This window comes from Vidua chalybeata, chromosome 4 (genome assembly GCF_026979565.1).
Source record: "Vidua chalybeata isolate OUT-0048 chromosome 4, bVidCha1 merged haplotype, whole genome shotgun sequence".
Lineage (NCBI taxonomy): Eukaryota > Metazoa > Chordata > Aves > Passeriformes > Viduidae > Vidua > Vidua chalybeata.
In genome coordinates, this window is record NC_071533.1 from 25,185,252 (window position 1) to 25,205,065 (window position 19,814).

Sequence of the window (19,814 nt, forward strand, 5' to 3'; positions counted from 1 at the left end):
TGCATGATTAATGTTTAATGCCATGTTCCCTGCAGTGCTCTGTTTTGCAGTTCAGCCCTTAACTTGCAGGCACACAGCACACAGCCTGTTCCTCTTGGGGCTGACAGAAGAATTTATTCTCTGTTCACTCAGTACTGCTCCTCTTTTGATTATAAGCAACATGCACTGCCCTATAAAAGGTGCCTGAAAAATTGCGCAAGTTCAAAAACTTATTTCAACTAAAGCTGCAAGGTTCAGTCTTGCATCTTCCACAAAATGAAACTTCTGTATGTAATTATTTCCTGCTGGATTTATAGAAGTAGACAGCAATATCTAAAATCACAGATCAAAATGTTTAAAAAAAACCTTAAAAAACTGCCCTCTAGTGAGAACAACAGAAGCTGCAGTGTGTATTATGTTTAAAATAGATCTTGCATATTTTTAACCTCCCTCCTGCCTTGCAAGCCCTACTGATCAACAGAAGAAAATAACCCAGCTCTTTGGTCTGCCTTGATGCATTTGTCTGAAGCAGTGCAAAGTTCTACTGAAGAAATGTGTTTACACAGCGTTTGACACACTACCTCCAATATTAAGGTGGCAGAGACAGGAGTCACCTTCTTTTTTGTCCTAACCCCTGTATTATGAAAAGAGTTTTTCAAAAAGAACCTGACAGAATTGAATTTGCTACTATAAAAAGCAAGCTGCAAACAGTGCAGCATAGTTTCCCAATCTGACAGCAATAAAGCTCTACATGAGCAAAGACATGTAAACAATGAAAACATTTCAGTGATATATGCAGTATTTCTTGTAACTGATCATTACATCAAGCCAAATCATGAGTTATCATGTGTTGATTTTCCCAATGAAGAAAACAGCATTACAGTATTTTTTGCAAAATGCTTCGAGGAGATCTTTTGAACTAGCCATTTCATGCCATATATTCCAAAAATTAATGACCAACTAGCGGAAAAATGGTATCCAATGTTAAGTACAAAACTTTTGAGGAGCTGAAACTGAAATGAATTGTTTTATTTTTTATTTTGGATAATGTGAGCCACTGACAGACAGTAATTAAAGCATACAGAAGACATTCCCTGAGCAAATAGTTGTAGCAATCCTGGAGAATATCAAGTGGTACAGAACTATTTGCACTACAGTGGGACAAAGCAGGTAAGAGAAAGAGGAAAGGAAGGGATAGAAGACAAATCAAATTTGCTAAGCTTTTGCAGGCAAAGCAATTTAACAGCACAAATCAGAATCTGACTTGGATACTGAGAAGTGTTCTCTCAGAATCAGTGGCACTTCTGTTGGTAGAAACAGCAGTAGGAGCTGCTGTTACATATTCCCTTTAAAGAAATGTTTCTGCAGAGAAGAACGTAAGAAATGTACAATATCACTCTTACGTTTCGGAGCTGGCACAGAGACAAAGTCACAGTTGTGTCATCTAGGAGGGAACTTCTATCTCGTCCTTGCCCAAAGCTCTCACCATCTTCTAACAAAAAGCTTCAAAAACAAGAACAAAATAATCAGGTCATTTTATAACACAGGACTTGAGCTAGGAAAAAAAATCTTACATCAAGAAGTTTCCTCTTTAAAATAAAGTACTAGGTCTTAGAAGTATACTGTATTGACTCTGCATGGCACAAAATCTGCTATCTAGGGAATGTATAATAACCTTAAGTTATTCAGACAGCTTTTCCTGTGAAATGGCACATTTCAGGTTTTCTATAACTTTGCTTTGCACATAAAGAAAGAGTTATGAGATACAGGATTAATAACCCCTTTTATTCCTTGATCTCGCACAGAACAGGCGAGAAAAGCACACAGAAAAGCAAAAATAAAATATTCTCATCATACAAAAGGCAGTTCCCATCATGACAAAAAACCCCAAGCAAAAGTCTGACCTTTTCAGTTGTAGTCCATCTAAGGATACAAATGTATCCAAGATAGAGTGTACAGAAATTTTCCATTATTATGATATTTTTAAAATAGACCACATGAAACAGTTTTTCAGAATTTAACCCAGCATTCTCAGTGTCACTTAGAGATAGATCACATTTCTGAAATGAACTCCTCATCTTCAAGATGGATAGTATGATGGAAAATATTAGTCCCCTCAAAATTGAAAAGCACCTGCATTCACTTATGGGCAAAGAAATAAGCAACCCCTCAAAAATCTCACACTGATTTTGATACCAAAATAACACTTAAAATCTATTTCCACTATTTTTCTTTTAAAAGATATTGCATTTTGGCTGTACACATACTTCATCTGGTTTTTAAACACAGAAACAGTAAATTGTTATATATGAGCACCTAATTATGCTATTAAGATCAGATCATAGGATTAAAACATTGATGTTCTACATAAAATTGCAACATGTGCAGCAGTAAGATAAAAGTAGCAATCACTAAAATGCTGTTACGGAGTTCTAAGTCATAAAATAAAGCATTTTGAAAAAAGTAATTAGCTGATCTGCTGAATAACTGAGTTCTCCATGCAGTACTACTGCTCTGTGAAAGGGAATTCAGAATGTGAGAATACGCTACATAACATTAAATTACAAATATCCCTCTGAAGCACAGTGAGACATTATTACTAAAACTTAATGCTATTGCAAAGTGTGCAAAATTTAGGGCCTCCCATTTCAGTATTTTCCACTTCACTAACATATTTTCAAATCTCAGAAAGCAATAGGTAGGTGACAGATACAAGGCATTCAAATAATGCCTTAAACTGGGTAAGAGGGAAGTTTCCTTCAGTTCAAGAATGCCATTTTCAGTGTTTTTCGCATCTACAGCTCTTTAAACTAAGTATGTTCTCTTGCAATCACTAGTGTTCTCCATCCATCCATCCATCCATCCATCCATCCATCCATCCATCCATCCATCCATCCATCCCTTTAAAGTGCTTCTCCATCCTTACTTGGGAAGTGTGCAGATAGGTGGCTTTGACCGAATTATTTCCTTGTTGACAAGTTCTTTCTCCAAGTCTCCTCCAGCCAAACACCAGAGATAATAAACCTCTTCAACTGATCTTTCTGCTAGGTAATCATTATCTTCATCTGTTGGGAGAAATGACACAAAAATAAATTACAGCCTTTTAGGCAGTTTGTATTTCTTTCTACAACTCTAAACACATACTGTTGAAAAAAAAAAATTGTTCTGCTCGAAAGGTCATAACCTTAATGTGAAGTTAGAGGAAAAGTGATCTTTCCTTTGCAAGTGCTCTTTAAGGAGATTTAAGGAAAGAAGTAATTAAAAATGCAGGTAATTTCTGCAGTTTGCCATGAACCCCTTACATGAATACCTTGAGTGTGGATTTTTGCTTCCCGTGTGTTTTTAAAAAAAAATGTAACAGTGTTTTGTACATAGCACTAAGACTTAAAATAAGAAACAAGTGATTCCTACTGAGTAGCTGTAATCTCTCTTCCCTTCACATATCACATTCATTCTAACAAGGCAAAAATTCTTTGTCTAGATGAGATCTTCTAAACATCTCCAAGTTCATAAGAAATAAACAAATCAGGATTTAAGAGCCATAACATTTTCAACATACTGTAGTTTAAGACTTAGAACTTTAATCTTTAAGTCCAGAATGTGACCTCTTTCACAAAGACTTTCTTTCTAGTACTTTCAAAAATCACCTTAAGTTATGATCTAGCAGAATTCAATTATACACAGCAGAAAAAAAATGACCTTATACATGCATGTGTCCAAATTCTGACACTGCTTTGGCAACATGGACTTGAATACCGATGTTAATTTTACCCGAGTTTGAAGCATAAAATTAAGACTTGACTCTATTGGCTTGCAGACATCCCTCAAAACATGTTTGTCCATTTCTCCCTCCATTAAACAACTTATTGCATTAATCTAGTGTTGTAACATTTAACAGTCTCTGTCAATAATTCGTTGGAGAGAAAATGCAATAACACTTTCTTTTCCTTCCCCCTCCAATGACATTTATCCCCCTACCTGCTTTTACCTTTACATAATTGACTTATGTCTTCAGGTAGCGTTAAATTGGCACACCTTGGAGAAGATGAGAACAGACCAGCAGGTTTGTGGAAGGGAGGATATAGTGGGGATACTTCACTGAATAAACTGTCATGTAGCAATTCCTCTGGAGTTGGCCTTAAGTTAAGAGAAGAGGATAAAACAATTAGAGCAAAGTGCTCCCAAAAATACTGCATTTCAGCAAAAAAGGTCACCAGTAATGAATATTAGCAAGGTATTTTAAATTATATTGGGTTTCAGAAATTTTAATAGCAAAAAATGTCTACCAATGTTTTTCAATTCATGCAGCACAACAAACTAGTCTGTTTACAGCTCAAATTCAGACCTCTAATTCTTCTCTTTTAAACACGTAAAAGCAAAAAACTGAGAATTTCTTATAGGTACCCCAAATGTCATTATTTCAAAAAAAAGGTTCAGCAATAGTTCTAATAATTTCATAGTAACCCACAGAGTTCACCAGGCCCTTGGACTGAATACTTGCCTCTTAGAAGGCTGGAACGTTAGGCATTTCTTCAGTAGAGCTATGACATTTTCAGAAAGGTCCTGGAACATAAGAAAAATATGGAGGAGGTCTGTTTATTACTGTCTTAATTCAGCAAGTCACTTGGCTCATACTTAAGTTTTAACATATAGGAAATTCCTTTGAGGGCAATAAAATTCACACCTACGCACATGAGGTTGGCCGTGTGAGACCAAAATTCTGGGGAAGCAATTCTTCTCACCTCCCAGTCTTACATTTAGGGGAAAAAAATCTGAAAAATTTGCAATGTATGCAGTCTTTTACTCATTTTTCTAATTTAGATATTCTGTTCCCTGCTGGAAGTAATGCAGTACCTCACCACTTCCTTCTGCTAACAATCCGAACTCTCTCATATAATGTCCCAAAATATACAGACACTAAAATTCAGTAATCATTCTTGTGGGTAAGGAAAAGTTGAACTATATAAACCTACACTATCAGAATCTGTAAAGTGGACCAGATTGAAGATTTACTTTCTGGAAGAAAAATACTTAATCACCAAAACTTTAAAGAAAATTTATAGCTTTTTAAACTATTCAGTGTTAACATTTACTGAGACTGACAGCAATTTTAAGAAGCAATATTACCAGTGCTGGCTATTTGAAAGGATCTTAGATATGTACTTTGGACTTAAAAATTTTTCATCATACTGCAATACAGTAAGTGACCAAATGAATTAAAAAAATAAATATGCAAAATACTATGCAGCAATAATAAAATATTCTGGGTAAGACAGCATAGAAGAGCAAATGAGTTTCACAAACCTTAATAATATCAAGGCAACCATGTTCTTCAGCCAATACAGTTACAATATCATCTACACAGCCTTTGGAAAACAAACAGAACAACAAAAAGTTAAAGATTATTAATAAAGTGATAACAATTAAATAGGATAACAGATAAATGCCGACGCAAATAAAAAGCACTTAATTTTGGCTTTTTACTGATGCTGCCACATCACTTGAAAGTGAATTATCAAAATCAGAAATGAAAATTTTTCTAACCTATGCAGACAGAAGCCTAGGAAAGTTAAGTAGCACATCGAAGGTAACAGTGAGTATCTATTTACAGGCCTAGTCCAGAGTGTCAGTCTCTGCCAAATAAAGTAAAACAGTCTTTCAACTTATAAATAAAAAAATTTAAAAAATAAATCCTTGGAAGAACTCAAGGGTACCTACATGAATCTTGAAGTAATTTTTGGCTCTGTTGCTCCTTGCAGATAATATTAGCAGTATTTTAGAATTTCTTGGCACTACTTTATTGAACAAATAATTCCCAAGTCAAGACCTGAATGCTTTTCAGCAGATAAACCAACAACTTGAATTCAGATTGAAGTGTATGGAGATGCCTCAGGAAGCCTTGTTACCAAATCCCCAAAGCAGTCAGAATTTCAGCACTCAAGCGCTAGCTGCTGAATGAAAAAGATATTTCTCCTGAGAGCAATTAATTTTAACAGTATTGCTGTTTGCTCTGGATAATGATAACTTACTGCTTCAATTTGCAAACTCATGCCTTTCCCCTTCCCATGGTTTATACATAAACACCACCAGAAATCAAGTTTTAAAAACTGCAAGGATAGTCCCACTTCTGGACTCATCTACATTAAGCCAAAATTCACTGGTGCAGTGATGTTTTATATTTTGAAGGTGAAACCAGAGACAAAAGCCTGAGTTCACTAAAGTACTTCTCATCTCTATTTCGGTCTTCCTATTTGAGTCCTGCTTCTCCCTACTTGGCCATTACTACACAGCCATTGTAGGAGATAGTTTTCCTCAATTCCTAACTCATTTCAGAAACCTCCTACAACACAAACCAACAAATAACCAGGAAAACAACCATCATTCTTGAGGATGTTTTCTTGTCTTTTATTTTTCTTTAATAGTTTGCCCTTACTCCAATATACTGCCAGCTCTTCCCAAGTTTTTTTCCCTGGCATCCAGCTCCATATTTTCCCTAGAGAAGCAACACTCTACAAATGTCTATTTAAATCTGTAGATGAAAGATGACAAAGGTAAAGTGCTTTAGGTCTGACCATCACAAGCTGATTAGTCTTGTAAAGCTCTTAATCATAGAGCTGCTTGGAAATTTGAAAAATTGATTTTGTGCTACTTACCTAACATAAGTATAAATTTCAATCTTTCTGCAATCTCCAAACTCTGAAATAACTTTCTCCCCTAAAAAAACAACAAAGTCAAATTACACTTGAATTTGAAAGAAACAGTTACTACATGAAAACATTTAGATAACACTGTATCCCATCTTTATACAAAACCAGTGAAATAAGCTTCCACATGTGAATTTTAGACATATCAAAACTATATGTAAGAACAAAAACCCTTATTTATCCCAACTATGTCAGAAACAGTTTCACATCATGATATAGCAAATATGTATCACTGATAACTTCTCCTAAATGGAACTGCCTTGCAGCCAAATTCTTGTGGCTCCACAGGTAACTATCCTTCATAGTTAACACATATACCAAGTATCCTACATACTGAAATACATGCTATTCCTTGAACAACCAGTACTGTCCAGGTAGGAATGCTAGCATATTCTGATATGTGGGTTTGGGTGATGGGCAGGGTGTCATTAACCCCACATTCAAGAGCAATCAAGTTAATGAAACTCTTCCCCAAAATCAAGTCAAAATCAAGAGAATTATTCTTTTACATACCATGCAAAGCTCAAATAATATTATACCAAGAGACCATAGATCTGATTTAGGGCCAGAAGGCAGAGGCTTCTCACACTGGGTGTGATCACTTGGTTTGCCTATTCCCTGTGCAATTACTTCAGGTGCCAGATATGATGGGTACCTAGAAAGATGTAGCAACATTAGATACTATCCTTCTGTCCAAAAAGTGTGACTTCCCATTACACAATCAGAATAATTTGGCATTCTGAGAAACCAGAATACTGCCTATTTTATTCAGTCAAAATCTACACATCACAGCAAAATTTCACTCCAGCTTAGTGTTTACTACAGAAAAGGTCAAATCCCAATCACTAGCTCTGTCATTTTGTGAAACAAAACCTCAGCTTTCAAAGTGGTATATTTACATATCTTAGGGAAAACACAGATTGAGTTTCAGCATTAGGATGTTAAATAAGTGTATCCTAGGCTCATACTTTGGGAAGGTGGCAGTCGGTTTCCACTGATAGTGTATTCCCATCAAATAACTTTTGAATTTGCAAAAAAAAGTAACAAAAAGCATTAAGGACATATATTACCTTCTACTAGACGATTTTAAAATAATATTTTCACTATTCTTTTTGTCAACACTTCAGTATAATACCTAAAACAGTATGCAATCACGTTTTGAAAGGAAACATCAGTTCCTTTTGGCCATGTGTTTAAGAATCAGCACAGTATTTAATTTGAAACAACATGATACCTCAAAAACCAAAAAGTGACAAAAATCTCACTGCAACAAAGCAGTGGTTTGTAATACAGTATGATCACTTGAAAATTAATCATATAATTATAAAGAGATAGAAACTGTACATTGGTGGGCAACAGTGAAGCACTGATTGTGCATTTTCCTAAATTTGAAATTAGGAATCCAAGTCATAGGGAAATATTAGTATCTGAAGGCAAATCTAGGGAATAAAGACTCGCATCACAGAGTTAGGCTAACATGCTGGCATGGTACACATTCTCTATTTTTCATTCATCTCACCTAGTCAGATGGCAATCTCTTTAGTGATATTTTCAGAAGCTTCTGTATAAGGGGTGATCTAAATACGATTTATTTCCTGAAAAATTGAGTCTCTGATATATTTGTATTGCGTAGCTACATCCTTACCCTATAGGAAAATCAACATCAACACCCTGAGCAGTCATGTGGTAGAGTCCAAATTTAGCCAACTTCACGTGTCCCTGCAAAGGGAAAAATAAATGATCAAGAGCAGCAGAATCCAACATTGGAAGAGTCTGTGTTCAAGTTAAAAAAAGGTAAAAACAAAATTAAAAAATAATTTCAAACTGCATTAGCTGTCAGAGGACAGAAACCTACAAAAAGCACCTTCTTATGTTGCTGCCTCATCTCTTATGCAGAAGTTATGCATCTTTTATGCATGTTAAAGAGGTGTTTATTTCTAATGCTTTTACTTCTCAAGAGCATTAAGTAAATCACTTTCCTTGGACCACATCAGAACTTTTTAAGCTACAGCATTATTTTCAGTAAATTAAAAAGGCTTAAATACTCCACTGAACATTTTTTCTGATTGAAAGCTGTTCAAAATCCTGTTTGACTCCCAGAACTCCCTAAACATGACTAATATTCCCACAGCTCTTTCCTTTACCCAGCCTTGCTTCTGCAGACCTCCCATCTATTCATTACCATCTTGCTCTCCTGAACAGTATTAATACGTATTTTAAACAGTTTTTCCAGGTACTTTCTTTTTATTTGTGAAGACAGAAAGCTAACACCCAAACAACAAAAAATTAGGCATAGAAGTTAAACTGAAGCCTTATTTCTGCTGAATATTGAATTACACTCAGCCAGCCTCCAGATGGTGCAACAGAGAAGGCTACATCAGAAAGCTTTCTAAGGGCAGGAAAGAGCTTAGAAGTTTATTGTCTCACAGCATTCTTCTGTTCTTTTATTGATTTTACGAGTATCTTAAAATCCTAGAGTACTTTTGCATGTTAGAGCATTATTATGATTTTCATTTGTTTACAAGCATATAAAATTACGTGTGTTCCTTCTTTTTGGTGTTCCTTATTTTTGTCCTCTCCTTTCTTTGTCTTCCAAGGGGAGGATCTAGTTATTCTACCAAAACTGAGTAAAAAAGGATTGACAGAAGAGTTATACAGATAGGTTAAACTCTTTAGCTGCTGGTTCTGATGAAGAAACTGCTCTGAGGACAACAGCAACTATTAATTTCTCTCAACTTTTATGACCATAAATTGTATTCCTCTCTGCCAACTCAATACTCTGTGGTAACAGAATTGACAGATACTTAAATTTGAATATTTTAACATGAACAAAAAAAATCTTGGTTTCTTAAAAGGCAAGTATCATATCACCATGGAACACAAGAAATATTACTGACAGCTAATTAGCCATGAGAAGTATCCTTCTATTAAAATAGCTAGGAAGGTTTTGTGAGTAATGAATGATGACAAGTGGACTTAAATTACCACTTTGAGAAGAGAGAAAAAGTGTGGTTTGGGATAGAATAGAAAAATAAATTTGGCAAAACATTTGAAACTTAAGAAATGAGGGAAAATTGTAGTTTAAAAAAATAAACAAATCAAACAACTTTCCAGAGCTACAATTTTTTTCCCCATTGAAAGGACTCTGACTGTCCAGTCTCCATCTATGACAAAGCACAGCACTTGTTAGCAGCAACCAAACCCCTAGATTTATTCCTGTACCTTTCGATCCAAAAGAATATTGCAAGGGGAGAGTGCTCGGTGGACCATTCCATGCTTATTCATATATTGCAAACCTTGCAAAACCTCATATGCTATGCATAAGATCCTTGAAGAACTGAAAAAAACCAAACAAACCAACAACATGTTATAGTGAATGCTTTCCTTTTTAATCTGTAAAAATGTAGTGTTCCACAGATATTCCAAATAAAAGTGAGACATTTACAATTCCAGAACAGTTTAAGGGACCAGCATTGAATATGGTGGGGTATGTTCAGTGCCATACACACATCTTCTCAAAATTCCACAACTAGGTTTCTTCACACTGAACTGGTCCTTAGGAAGTGTAGAAAATGCTGACAAAGTACAAAATACTCTCTTCAACAGAAACTCACCTAATCGGGAAATAAGAAATCTCAACCTGCTCTTATTTTTATTTGCTCTTTTTAAGTCTCCTACTGATATTCTTAAAAAAATTTCACCTGAACAAAAGGTTTTCAAAACTCAGTAACTAGAGCTCATTCAAAGATAGCAGAGAGGCCTAACTAGATTGGACCTATAGTCTTCAGCCATCTCAAAATCTAAAATAAGAAAAAAAAAAGGCAGAAATCTGCATTTTCAACACATTTTGTTTTACAACCTTGGGAATAACAACCTTACCATCTTTGTAAAGAAACAACAAAGCTTACCATGCAAAACATTTTGACATAATTACGTATTTTGACAAAAAATACCATTTCCTCCATAGACTGATAGTCTTAAAGAGGAGTTTCTGTGAATAACTGGTCAGGCATTTGTACAGATCACCATAAAAGGCTTCCAAAGTGCACTCTAAATAAAAACAAAAAACACAGATCTCATGTCTCATGTCACCTAGAGAGATTCCATTTAACTTTCTATTCTTCCTCATTCTGTCCACTCCCCCTCAGCCATTTCAGGTCTTTTTGGTAGCTTTTCCTCTGCAGGCACTGGTTTTTACACAATGTCCAAAAATCAAAGCATATCTGCTTATAAAGACCTAACTTTACATCCTTTTTTTTTTTTCTTTTTTTTTGTATTTCATTGCTAAAGAATAACATACAACATACAAGTCTTAACACATAACATACAAGCCTTCTGGAGGATATTCACCACGTTCTCTTGCTTATTAAAAACTTGTGTAACTGAAAAATGAGAAGGAGTATTTCAGTCTGATGACAGCAACAAGCCAACTATCTGACTAAACACCAAAAGTAATTTATTTATTCAACTTCATCAGCTTCTATTCATATCTGATGGAATGACAAAAATTTGTTTTACAAGAGTAAATAGCTAGGTTTTGACAAAAGTCACACAACAAATTCTGAGACTAGTGCAACACAGAAATACTGAAAAAAGCCATGACTAAGTTACCCTGAATGGAGCTATTCTCTAGATTCTCCCCTTTTTCCTAGAAGAGCTCTGTACTAATTCACAATAGTTGTGAATATATACTTTTAAGATAAATTTTAAGCACAAAGGGCATAGATTCTAACATGTCCATGCTGCTGTATCTTAGATCATAGTATTTGAAAGTGATTCTCAAGGTCTTAGCAATTTGATCAAAACCTCATGGCTAATAACCACAAAACCAAAACTAAACCTCACAGGCATTTAGCTCCTCCCACCCACAAGTTAAATACACCACAGCATCAGACCCTATTAGCTGTGTACCTTTCCTCTCAGTCATTCTTGGGCAGAAATATGAATGTAGTAAAAAAAAAATTACAAGTCTGCAGCTTTCTTGTATATTTTTTTTGCCTTCGATGCAAATACTAGGAATAATGGTGGCAAACAGAATCCCCTCTCTCATTTTCTGCCCAGTTTTGTAAAACAAAACATGAAAAATAAAAGATGGAATATTCATGTTTCCAGTAAGGAAACAATTGTACGTGAACAATTAGTACATCACGAGGTATTCTAGCCTAAACATTGTTTGTCTGTGTTAAAAAAAAAAGTAAATATGGCATATTAAAGAAAAAAAACAGAAGTAACAATTAATAAAAGTGAAATTTGGTAGCTGTTTGCTGGAGGCAGGCAGTGTGCTCTGCTGGCACCAGGGGGCCTCACACACCCATTTATTCTCCATGTTCTCTTGCAATTCATTAAAAAACATCCCAAAACTCGGGCAAATACATGAAAATACTGCTTTGGGATTCTTTGCTCTTCAAGATAAACCCTTCCCATCATTCCAACGACCAGGAACACAGGAGTGGTAACTATTTTTCAATGTGCATTCAATGCTCAGTGCTCTTAAGCTCTTGATGCCATCCTGCTGGGCAGAAGTGTTGAGCCAAGTACCTCACACTGGTCGTTCAGCAGAGAGAGAACTCTGTATAGCAAGCTCTGCATTGTGCTGCCGCACCTTGTGTAGCTCTTATTTATTAGGGAAAACACATGGTGTGGTTACAACCCATGAGATTTGCATTTAATTCCAAAGGACCTGACACCTACACTTACTGCTGTTATCAAGCTCAAGAGATTTCTCTCCTTTATACTCCCCAAGGCCAAGTTCAGCAGATGTTCCCAGCCTCACTGGAGATCACTACCAAGGTTGTCCCCTTGCTTCAGTGGGCCTCAGCTCTGTCCCAGTTTCTACAGCCACTGTCAACACCGCAAGCATTGCATCGGCCTTCGGCAAATGCAGAAGGCACACTCCTAAAGCTGCTTCCAGGCTGCAGTGTAACTTGACTTTGAAAAAGCCCCCGTAAACAGAAAAAGAAAATGTTGTTCAAAATGAGGAGGACACTTATAAAAATCTAGTGCTGGTGGGAAGCTCTGAGCACATTCAGAAACTTTTTTGTCAATTAGCTGGAAGTCTGTTTTTCAATAGACTAGCTACTGTTGAACTACAATAAATGTAGCCCTTTTTAACTATTGGGTCTCTTGAACTGCAGAGGTATCAGTACCCTCCTTTAGCAGGAGGCTGAGAAAAAAAACAACAGCAAAAGCACTAGAAACAACACAGGAGACGAAGTTGCCAAATATAAGTGTGGCAGGTTTGACACCAATCACACCATGGACCTAAGGAGGGCCATAATGGCAGCTGTGCGGCATGAAGCTGCCTCTTCATCTCAACAGCTGATGATCATGGTTGTGACTTCATATTACAGCAAAACAAATCACTCCCCTGCTTAAGGCAATACTATAGGATGCAGCAAGTAAAAGCAAAACTGTGAGATGCACTGGAATTTCCTAGCTCTTCCAAAAAGACTTGTTTTAAGGTTATTTTCCTCCCCACCAGCAAGAAAAGAAACAAAATTCTTTGCCAAAGGAACACATATTCAAGAAGCTGTCTGCATTTTAATCCTCAGTCTAAATACCAATCTACTCAGCTGTCTATTCATTCTTCTCTTCAAGAGAAAGGATTGCACACAGGTATAAAAATCAAACTGGTTAAATTCAATGGTTGTCCTGGTTTGGAGAAGAACCAGCCATGAAAAGCAGTCATTTTGTGTTCCTTCATACTAGAAATCATGAATTAAAAGACTGTAAGGATTAAAACCAATACCAGATTTGGGGCATATAACTTGAATGCATAGAAAAGGAAGCACTCAGGAGAACTGTATTCCTCCCTCAGATCCATCCTGTAAATATGATGAGGGAAAAAAGATCTCTACAAGTTGATATGAACAAGTTCAGCCAACAGTACAAAACCCAGCATGGTTAAGAGGCATGTGCATGGCATTTGTGGGTGGAGAGAGAAGGGAAGTCGACTTAAAAAGCCACAAAAAGGAGGATTGTTTTATTACCTCCAGAACTTGTCAGACCAAAAGCTATACCAGACAAATGACTAATTTCCACACTGTAATAGTACACAGGTGGCTGCATTGTGCCTTCACAAAAAACATTACCTTTTCCACTTAGCAGCCAGCCTGATCTCCATCTATTGAGTTCTTATTGTTAAGGACACAAAAACATTTTCTGGAAGTTTATTCAGGAATAATGAACCTAACCTGTCAGGAAACAGATGTTTCAGCAGAGTTTCAATCTCTTGTGGTTCTGCAAACCCACTGATGAAATAATCAGTTTGCTTAGGAGACTGTTGTCATGTTTGGATTCAGACAGGTTGGGTGGGGAAGAAAAGCTTCTTAGTGCACCCACTATGCTCCCTGATCCGAATGAGAACAGCTTCTGGGCCAGGGTGAAAGGGATAGTACTAGAAGAAGTTGGCATACCCAGAGTCTTACCTTTTTCAAAAGGATCAGATTTTAGCAGAGAGAGTGAGAAAGATGGATTATCAGGAAGCAAGTAAAGACAATAAGCCCTGAAAACAATCAGGGTATCGGAGAGCTAAGGGTGAGCATACTCACCCCGTAGGGACTCAGCAGTACCTGGGAAGAAAGTGTTGATTAGAACTGCCTAAGCCATAGTCAACAGAAACACAAGATCAAACAAAATAATTGCTTTATTTAGAAATCAAAAACTTTATGACAAAAATGTGGTATGCCTCAATTCCTGCTAAAATAACCCCGACAATATTATCTATATATTATTCAGTTTAAGTGGCGAATTTTTAACTTCTAGTTTGTAATTAATGGGAATGATAATGCAGCTGCTTGCAGAAGTGGGAACTGGACTCCAAGACAGGCTGCTCTAGGAACAAACAATTTATTGCAATTAATTATTTCCATTTTAAACAAAATTACTGGTCTTCCAAATCCTAAAAATAGTCATATTAGCTCAGACTAGAAATTATTTCAGACCACTATCCTTTTAAAAAAAAAAAAATTAAAAAAAAGCAGGTAGATGCCTAGGAGAAAGGGAATACAGAGCAAGCACATATGATATTTTCCTGGCTTCCAACTTCCTCTAATCCAAGATTTCTTCTGAGTGAAACAAAAGTTTGCCTCCTGAGCATCATGTCTGGTAAAATCATCTACTAGATCCTGTGGCATTCCACAGCCATCAAGAATTCTGTTGGTAAAATCTCCTTGTTATTTTATCATTGCTTGACTCTGGAATAGGAAAACCAATTGTGGAAAAATGCATTTGACAGCCAGCAGCATGGTAGTTGCTACATACACCACAGACTGCTGAAGGGAAAATAAAAACTACTTCATGCATGACATATTGAATACTGAAGAACAAGAGGACTGCAGATCACACAGTTGGAAATCAGAGACGGGTGGGGTCAGGAGGCTTGACTTATTAAACTGTCTGATCAAAAAAATTCCAACATGAGAAAAGAAACAATGGAGTGATGAATTTTCAGCATTCATGTCAATATAATGGAAGTTACAGGTTTAAAGGAAAATCCAGTTTCCCTCCAGTTTAAAGGAAAATCAATGCCAATCCGCACACAAATTCACTCCATTATTTTTAAGAGAAGTGCATTCATGGCATAAATTGGAAATACATCTTCTCTGTCTTTTCATATTAAACTATTTTACTGTAGCACTGAAAAGAGTAATTGAGTATCTCAAAAGATCTTCCTGTCTTCTTACTGTGTTCTGTCCTTCCTTCTAGACTACATCATCTCCCCTTTTGATGCAGAGGCAGCTATTACAGTGTAGGTAATCAGTACATAGAGTTTGTGCTGGTTTTGCAATAATTAATTGTTGGTGAAGAATGTGGGCATCAATCCTGCTACCTCTTGTAGGTGCACTGGCATCTGGCTAGTGTCAACCCATCACATTTATGTCCCTGTACAGCAGGACCTGTACAGCAAAAACAGCAGGCTGGAGCAAAATGAAGGTAGGAGCAAAATCTTGAGGAAAGGAGAAATTTTTCTGGCTGTTTCAAATATATTTGTGGTATTTTTAACTGGTTATGGCCAGTTGTAAGTTTAATTTCCTTTTATGCTTTTGTATCAGTCAACACAGAGCTCCCAATCCAGTTTTTAAAAGGAAGAAAGCTGTGCCTGGGAAGTACATTCAGTACTTAATGGACTATTTTGAATAAGCACGTTTCATCAAGTGAAGTGAACAGAGGCCCTAACAGAATCTGAAAACAAAACAGGACTGGTATCAGAAAGCAAGCCTCCTCATCATCTACTTAACTGCACAGAGTCCTGTAATTTTGTAGGTACTAGAGATGTGTATGTGGATTAGTACTAAGTCATGACTTCTCTTAGGAAGGCAGAGCAAGACCAAACAGAGCAAGAGTATGCTGATGATACCATGTTTCTAAGTTTCTCTTTCCTCAGACTTACAGTTCATGGGTACATACACTGCAATGCATGCTTAAGTAAGTCCTTCATTAAATCGGTGCATCTTGTTTTAACATTGTCATATTCCTGTAAAAAGTCAACTCTAAAGGAAGAGAACCTCAACAAGCAGGAGTCTTGCGAAGCTTGTAGCACTGATACACAGGAGTGAAAGAAAACATGGGTTCCTCTCCCAAAGCAGAGTGTCAGACAGGGTCTGCCCTGAGGAAGCACACCAGAGCAACACAAACCAGCAACGTCATCAATCACTATCCCTGAACTTGTGAAACTAATACACATTTGGAATCCAGGAAGGAGATTCATCACAAAAAATCACATCTGTTCAAAGTGAAAGGGAACCAGGTTGTGAACAGATGTAATGTTTCTGAACTCATAAAAGTGACAATATTTCAATACATGCAAAACTATAAAACAAAAGAAAATGACATTTGCAGTTAGTTCCATTACTGCCAACAATGTGGATAGACTGGTTAGAAGTGGTGTGGCCAAATGGTTCAGCAAAGGATAAAGTTTGGGTATAATCTCAGCTGAGACAATCCCTACACTGACCTCAAGAAAGCCATCTGACCTCCTTATTCCTCAATCAACCAGCTGGAAAACGGGATAAAAAGCAGAACTGGGTTGAAAACCAGATGTGCAGATAAATTGGGTCTTCCTGGGTAAATAAATTACAAAATACCCTATACAGAACATAAAGAGTTTGATGCAGGTGGGATTGGTTTATTTAGCACTTTATTATGTGTTTGATTAAAAAATGGCACTGGGGACCAAGATTGTAAACACTGCCAATTTACTTGGAAATGCATTCACATTACCAGAATGAAATGAACTGGAAAGGAATGCAACAAACAGAGAATAAGACACACACACAAAAAAAAGAATTTTATAGACAGAGTCCTCAGAAGTCTCTAAAACTCATTCACAAGGCTATTTCACACAGGATATCTTCAACAAGTTCATCGCTCACCTGAGGAAACTCAGAAAGCCCTTTCATTCCTTTTTTAAAGTTCAAGCATGACTTTAAAAGCAACTCAGATGATGTTACACTTTTATGAAGGTCTCAACTTGTAATGTATGATAAAAGTCCCATGAAACAATAGATGAAAGCACAGATAAAGAACAACTTTATATACAGAGCAGATTGAATACAACAATTTTATCAGACCAGTGATTTTTCAGATCATTATCACTTTGCATGATTTAAGCCATAAACCAAAAATTTTTAAACATTGCACCTTAATTTCTTTTGGACATCCAGCATTCATCCAAAAAAATGGAGAGCAAATGAAAAAAGTAGTTTTGAAAAGTAAGTACACCTTATAAAGTGGTACTTTAATGAAACGTCTAGTGCCATCCTGTTTAATGCACAGAATAGGAAAGACAATCCACATTCCTAGTTTTTGATCTTGCCCCGATCAACGTTTTAAAAGTTTTTTCTGCATCTTAGCCTCAGCTAACTCATATGTCAAAGATGTAATAGTGATACTTAACATTGGACTAAAAAGTGCAGTGAAATAAATGATTTCAATCACCAGATACAAAAATTAGGTAAAGGAGCCCCGATTTAAAACCCGATCAGAGACTCAGCATTCTTACCACTGACTATACACTCTGAGTAACATTATAGAACTAGATGCACAGGTGACAATAAAAGAACAAGACCTAACAGGGGGGAAAACAAGACAATGACCTCAAAATATACAATAAAGAAGTAGCTTCAATAGCATTATATACACGTACTTGTATATGTCAAAAGGCCAAAATTTCATTGAAGGAAACAACACATCTCACATTCTTCTCTCCATTTCCAAAAGGAGTGATCTCATAAAAAGTTATTAAGAACAATTGAGGTCAGATCTCCAAAAAGTTTTTGCTTTCTTTCGGATTCCTCTGAACAAATGCATGCACCTTTAAAAAGCCGTACATTGATTGATACTATATCAATTTTCCCTGCTGCAACTGAAGGCAAGGTATTGATCTGACATTTTAAGATCATAGGAGTGCTTTCTCCCATTTGAGGTTATAATGTACAACTGCATATTTTACTTTATTTTTAAGGAAGACCTATATCTATGGCATGAGAATAGAGTTTTACTTAACATCAGCTATGCCGACTTTCTCCTCCATACTGCAAGAGAAGTGATGGATCCCTAACCTCATGTATGATGGATGGGAAGGAGACAGATTCCCTCATTTTTACTGTGGTGCCCTAGGTGGATCAGAAAAACCTGATCAATTAAAAATTTTAAAAGAAAAGCTGAAAATGAAGGGTAATTATTGATGCAATTAATGTTGTTGCAGCTGTGTGGCAGTATAAACAGAACTGACAGCTCTAGAAATCATAACTAGCTATCAATAAATAATTCTCTCCTTGCAGTCAGACAGGATTGATTTTTTTAAAATTAATTTCTGTTGGCATCTCTATGAGAGATTAAGCATTATTAACAAGCCACTTTCCTAATTAAAACCCCTTCTCCCCCATTTCAAAATTTTTCAACAAAACTTTTAAAGCTATGAACAAATCTTGCAGCACTGTACTTCTAAAGCCAGGCACTCTATGTGAATTACATGTTGCAACAGTGTTACTTTAACAAATAACTTGGCCATAACATATTTAAAAAAAAATCTAAATATCTAAGGTCAAAAGCCTAGCTAAGTATGTTTTAGTGTTTAGCTCAAAAAATCTGGATCCCTCTACAAATGGTATAGACATTGCTAAAAAGTGAAACAGAATGGGAAGTTTCAAGAAGACCAGCCTGCAAATTCAAATGATCAAAGGGACTTGACAACTAGGCCAATAAGCAGTGGCGCTGCTAGGAATTTCACAGCTAAGAACTGATCTTGCAAAAACTGCTAGGAAGTACATCACTTTGATCTATAAACCAGTGCACATCATCACAACAGGCAGGAAACACCTATCTGGAGAGCTAACCATAAACTTACGTGTAGACAAAGCAGATGCCTGTGACTATAAATTAGGAATTTATCAATCACCATACAATTAATACTAAATTTTCTTCAAAGCAATAAGAGAAATGTGATCACCAAAGAGGGAAATAGAGAGGGCTGCAGCTGCATGGAGGAGAAAACCACACACCAAAATTTGTGAGACTAAAGGGCAAGAAAAGCAGAACCAACTCTAAATATGCAGGACATACTCCCAAATGCATAGGAAGGATAACTGGCAAAACATAAAATAAGCACTACTGGAAGTACAAGAAATCATACTTTGCAGAGGCTGGATAGTGCTGATTACATAAAAATGTCAGGCATTAGATAATAGTAGAAGAAAGGCCAGTTCATGCTTTGCTTGAAGAGCTCTCAAGCTTCACCACCTAGACTTTTAAGAACCAAGGGCCACAGCTGCCACTGTTGACTGCACAGCACCAGTCCCGTGGTACTGGATACTCACAGCTAATTTACAGTAAGTATCAGTTCTGTCTACAGAGTGATGAGTAACAATATGCACGAGCCAACCTTTAGTAAGATGTGTACTGCTAATCAATGAATGAAACATTAAAACTAGCCTGATCTCCCAGCCTTCCACTCCCATCACAACAATATCCAAGACCCTGGTACCTATTTAGTTACCCACCCAAGAAGAGAATATCCATATGCAGAGAAGAAACAAATCTCAAACCACAGGGACATTAGAGATGTTTGCAAGCATATCAATGCATCTAAATAAACCAGCTGTCTGATCCTTAATCCATGACAAATGCTCC

The 19,814-nt window shown here is 36.5% G+C and overlaps 1 protein-coding gene across 1 annotated transcript in view; it reads right to left on the minus strand.

Moving 5' to 3' along the window:
* TBCK (TBC1 domain containing kinase) overlaps positions 1–19,814 on the minus strand; it is an 88,628-nt gene that overhangs the window by 56,761 nt on the left and 12,053 nt on the right. Inside the window, exons 4-12 of the mRNA XM_053941502.1 lie at positions 9,906–10,020; positions 8,329–8,402; positions 7,197–7,338; positions 6,633–6,693; positions 5,284–5,345; positions 4,481–4,542; positions 3,968–4,116; positions 2,906–3,044; positions 1,383–1,482 (exon numbers count right to left, since the gene is read on the minus strand). Coding sequence (XP_053797477.1) covers positions 1,383–1,482; positions 2,906–3,044; positions 3,968–4,116; positions 4,481–4,542; positions 5,284–5,345; positions 6,633–6,693; positions 7,197–7,338; positions 8,329–8,402; positions 9,906–10,020 — 904 coding nt within the window. The remainder of the gene's footprint in view (positions 1–1,382; positions 1,483–2,905; positions 3,045–3,967; positions 4,117–4,480; positions 4,543–5,283; positions 5,346–6,632; positions 6,694–7,196; positions 7,339–8,328; positions 8,403–9,905; positions 10,021–19,814) is intronic.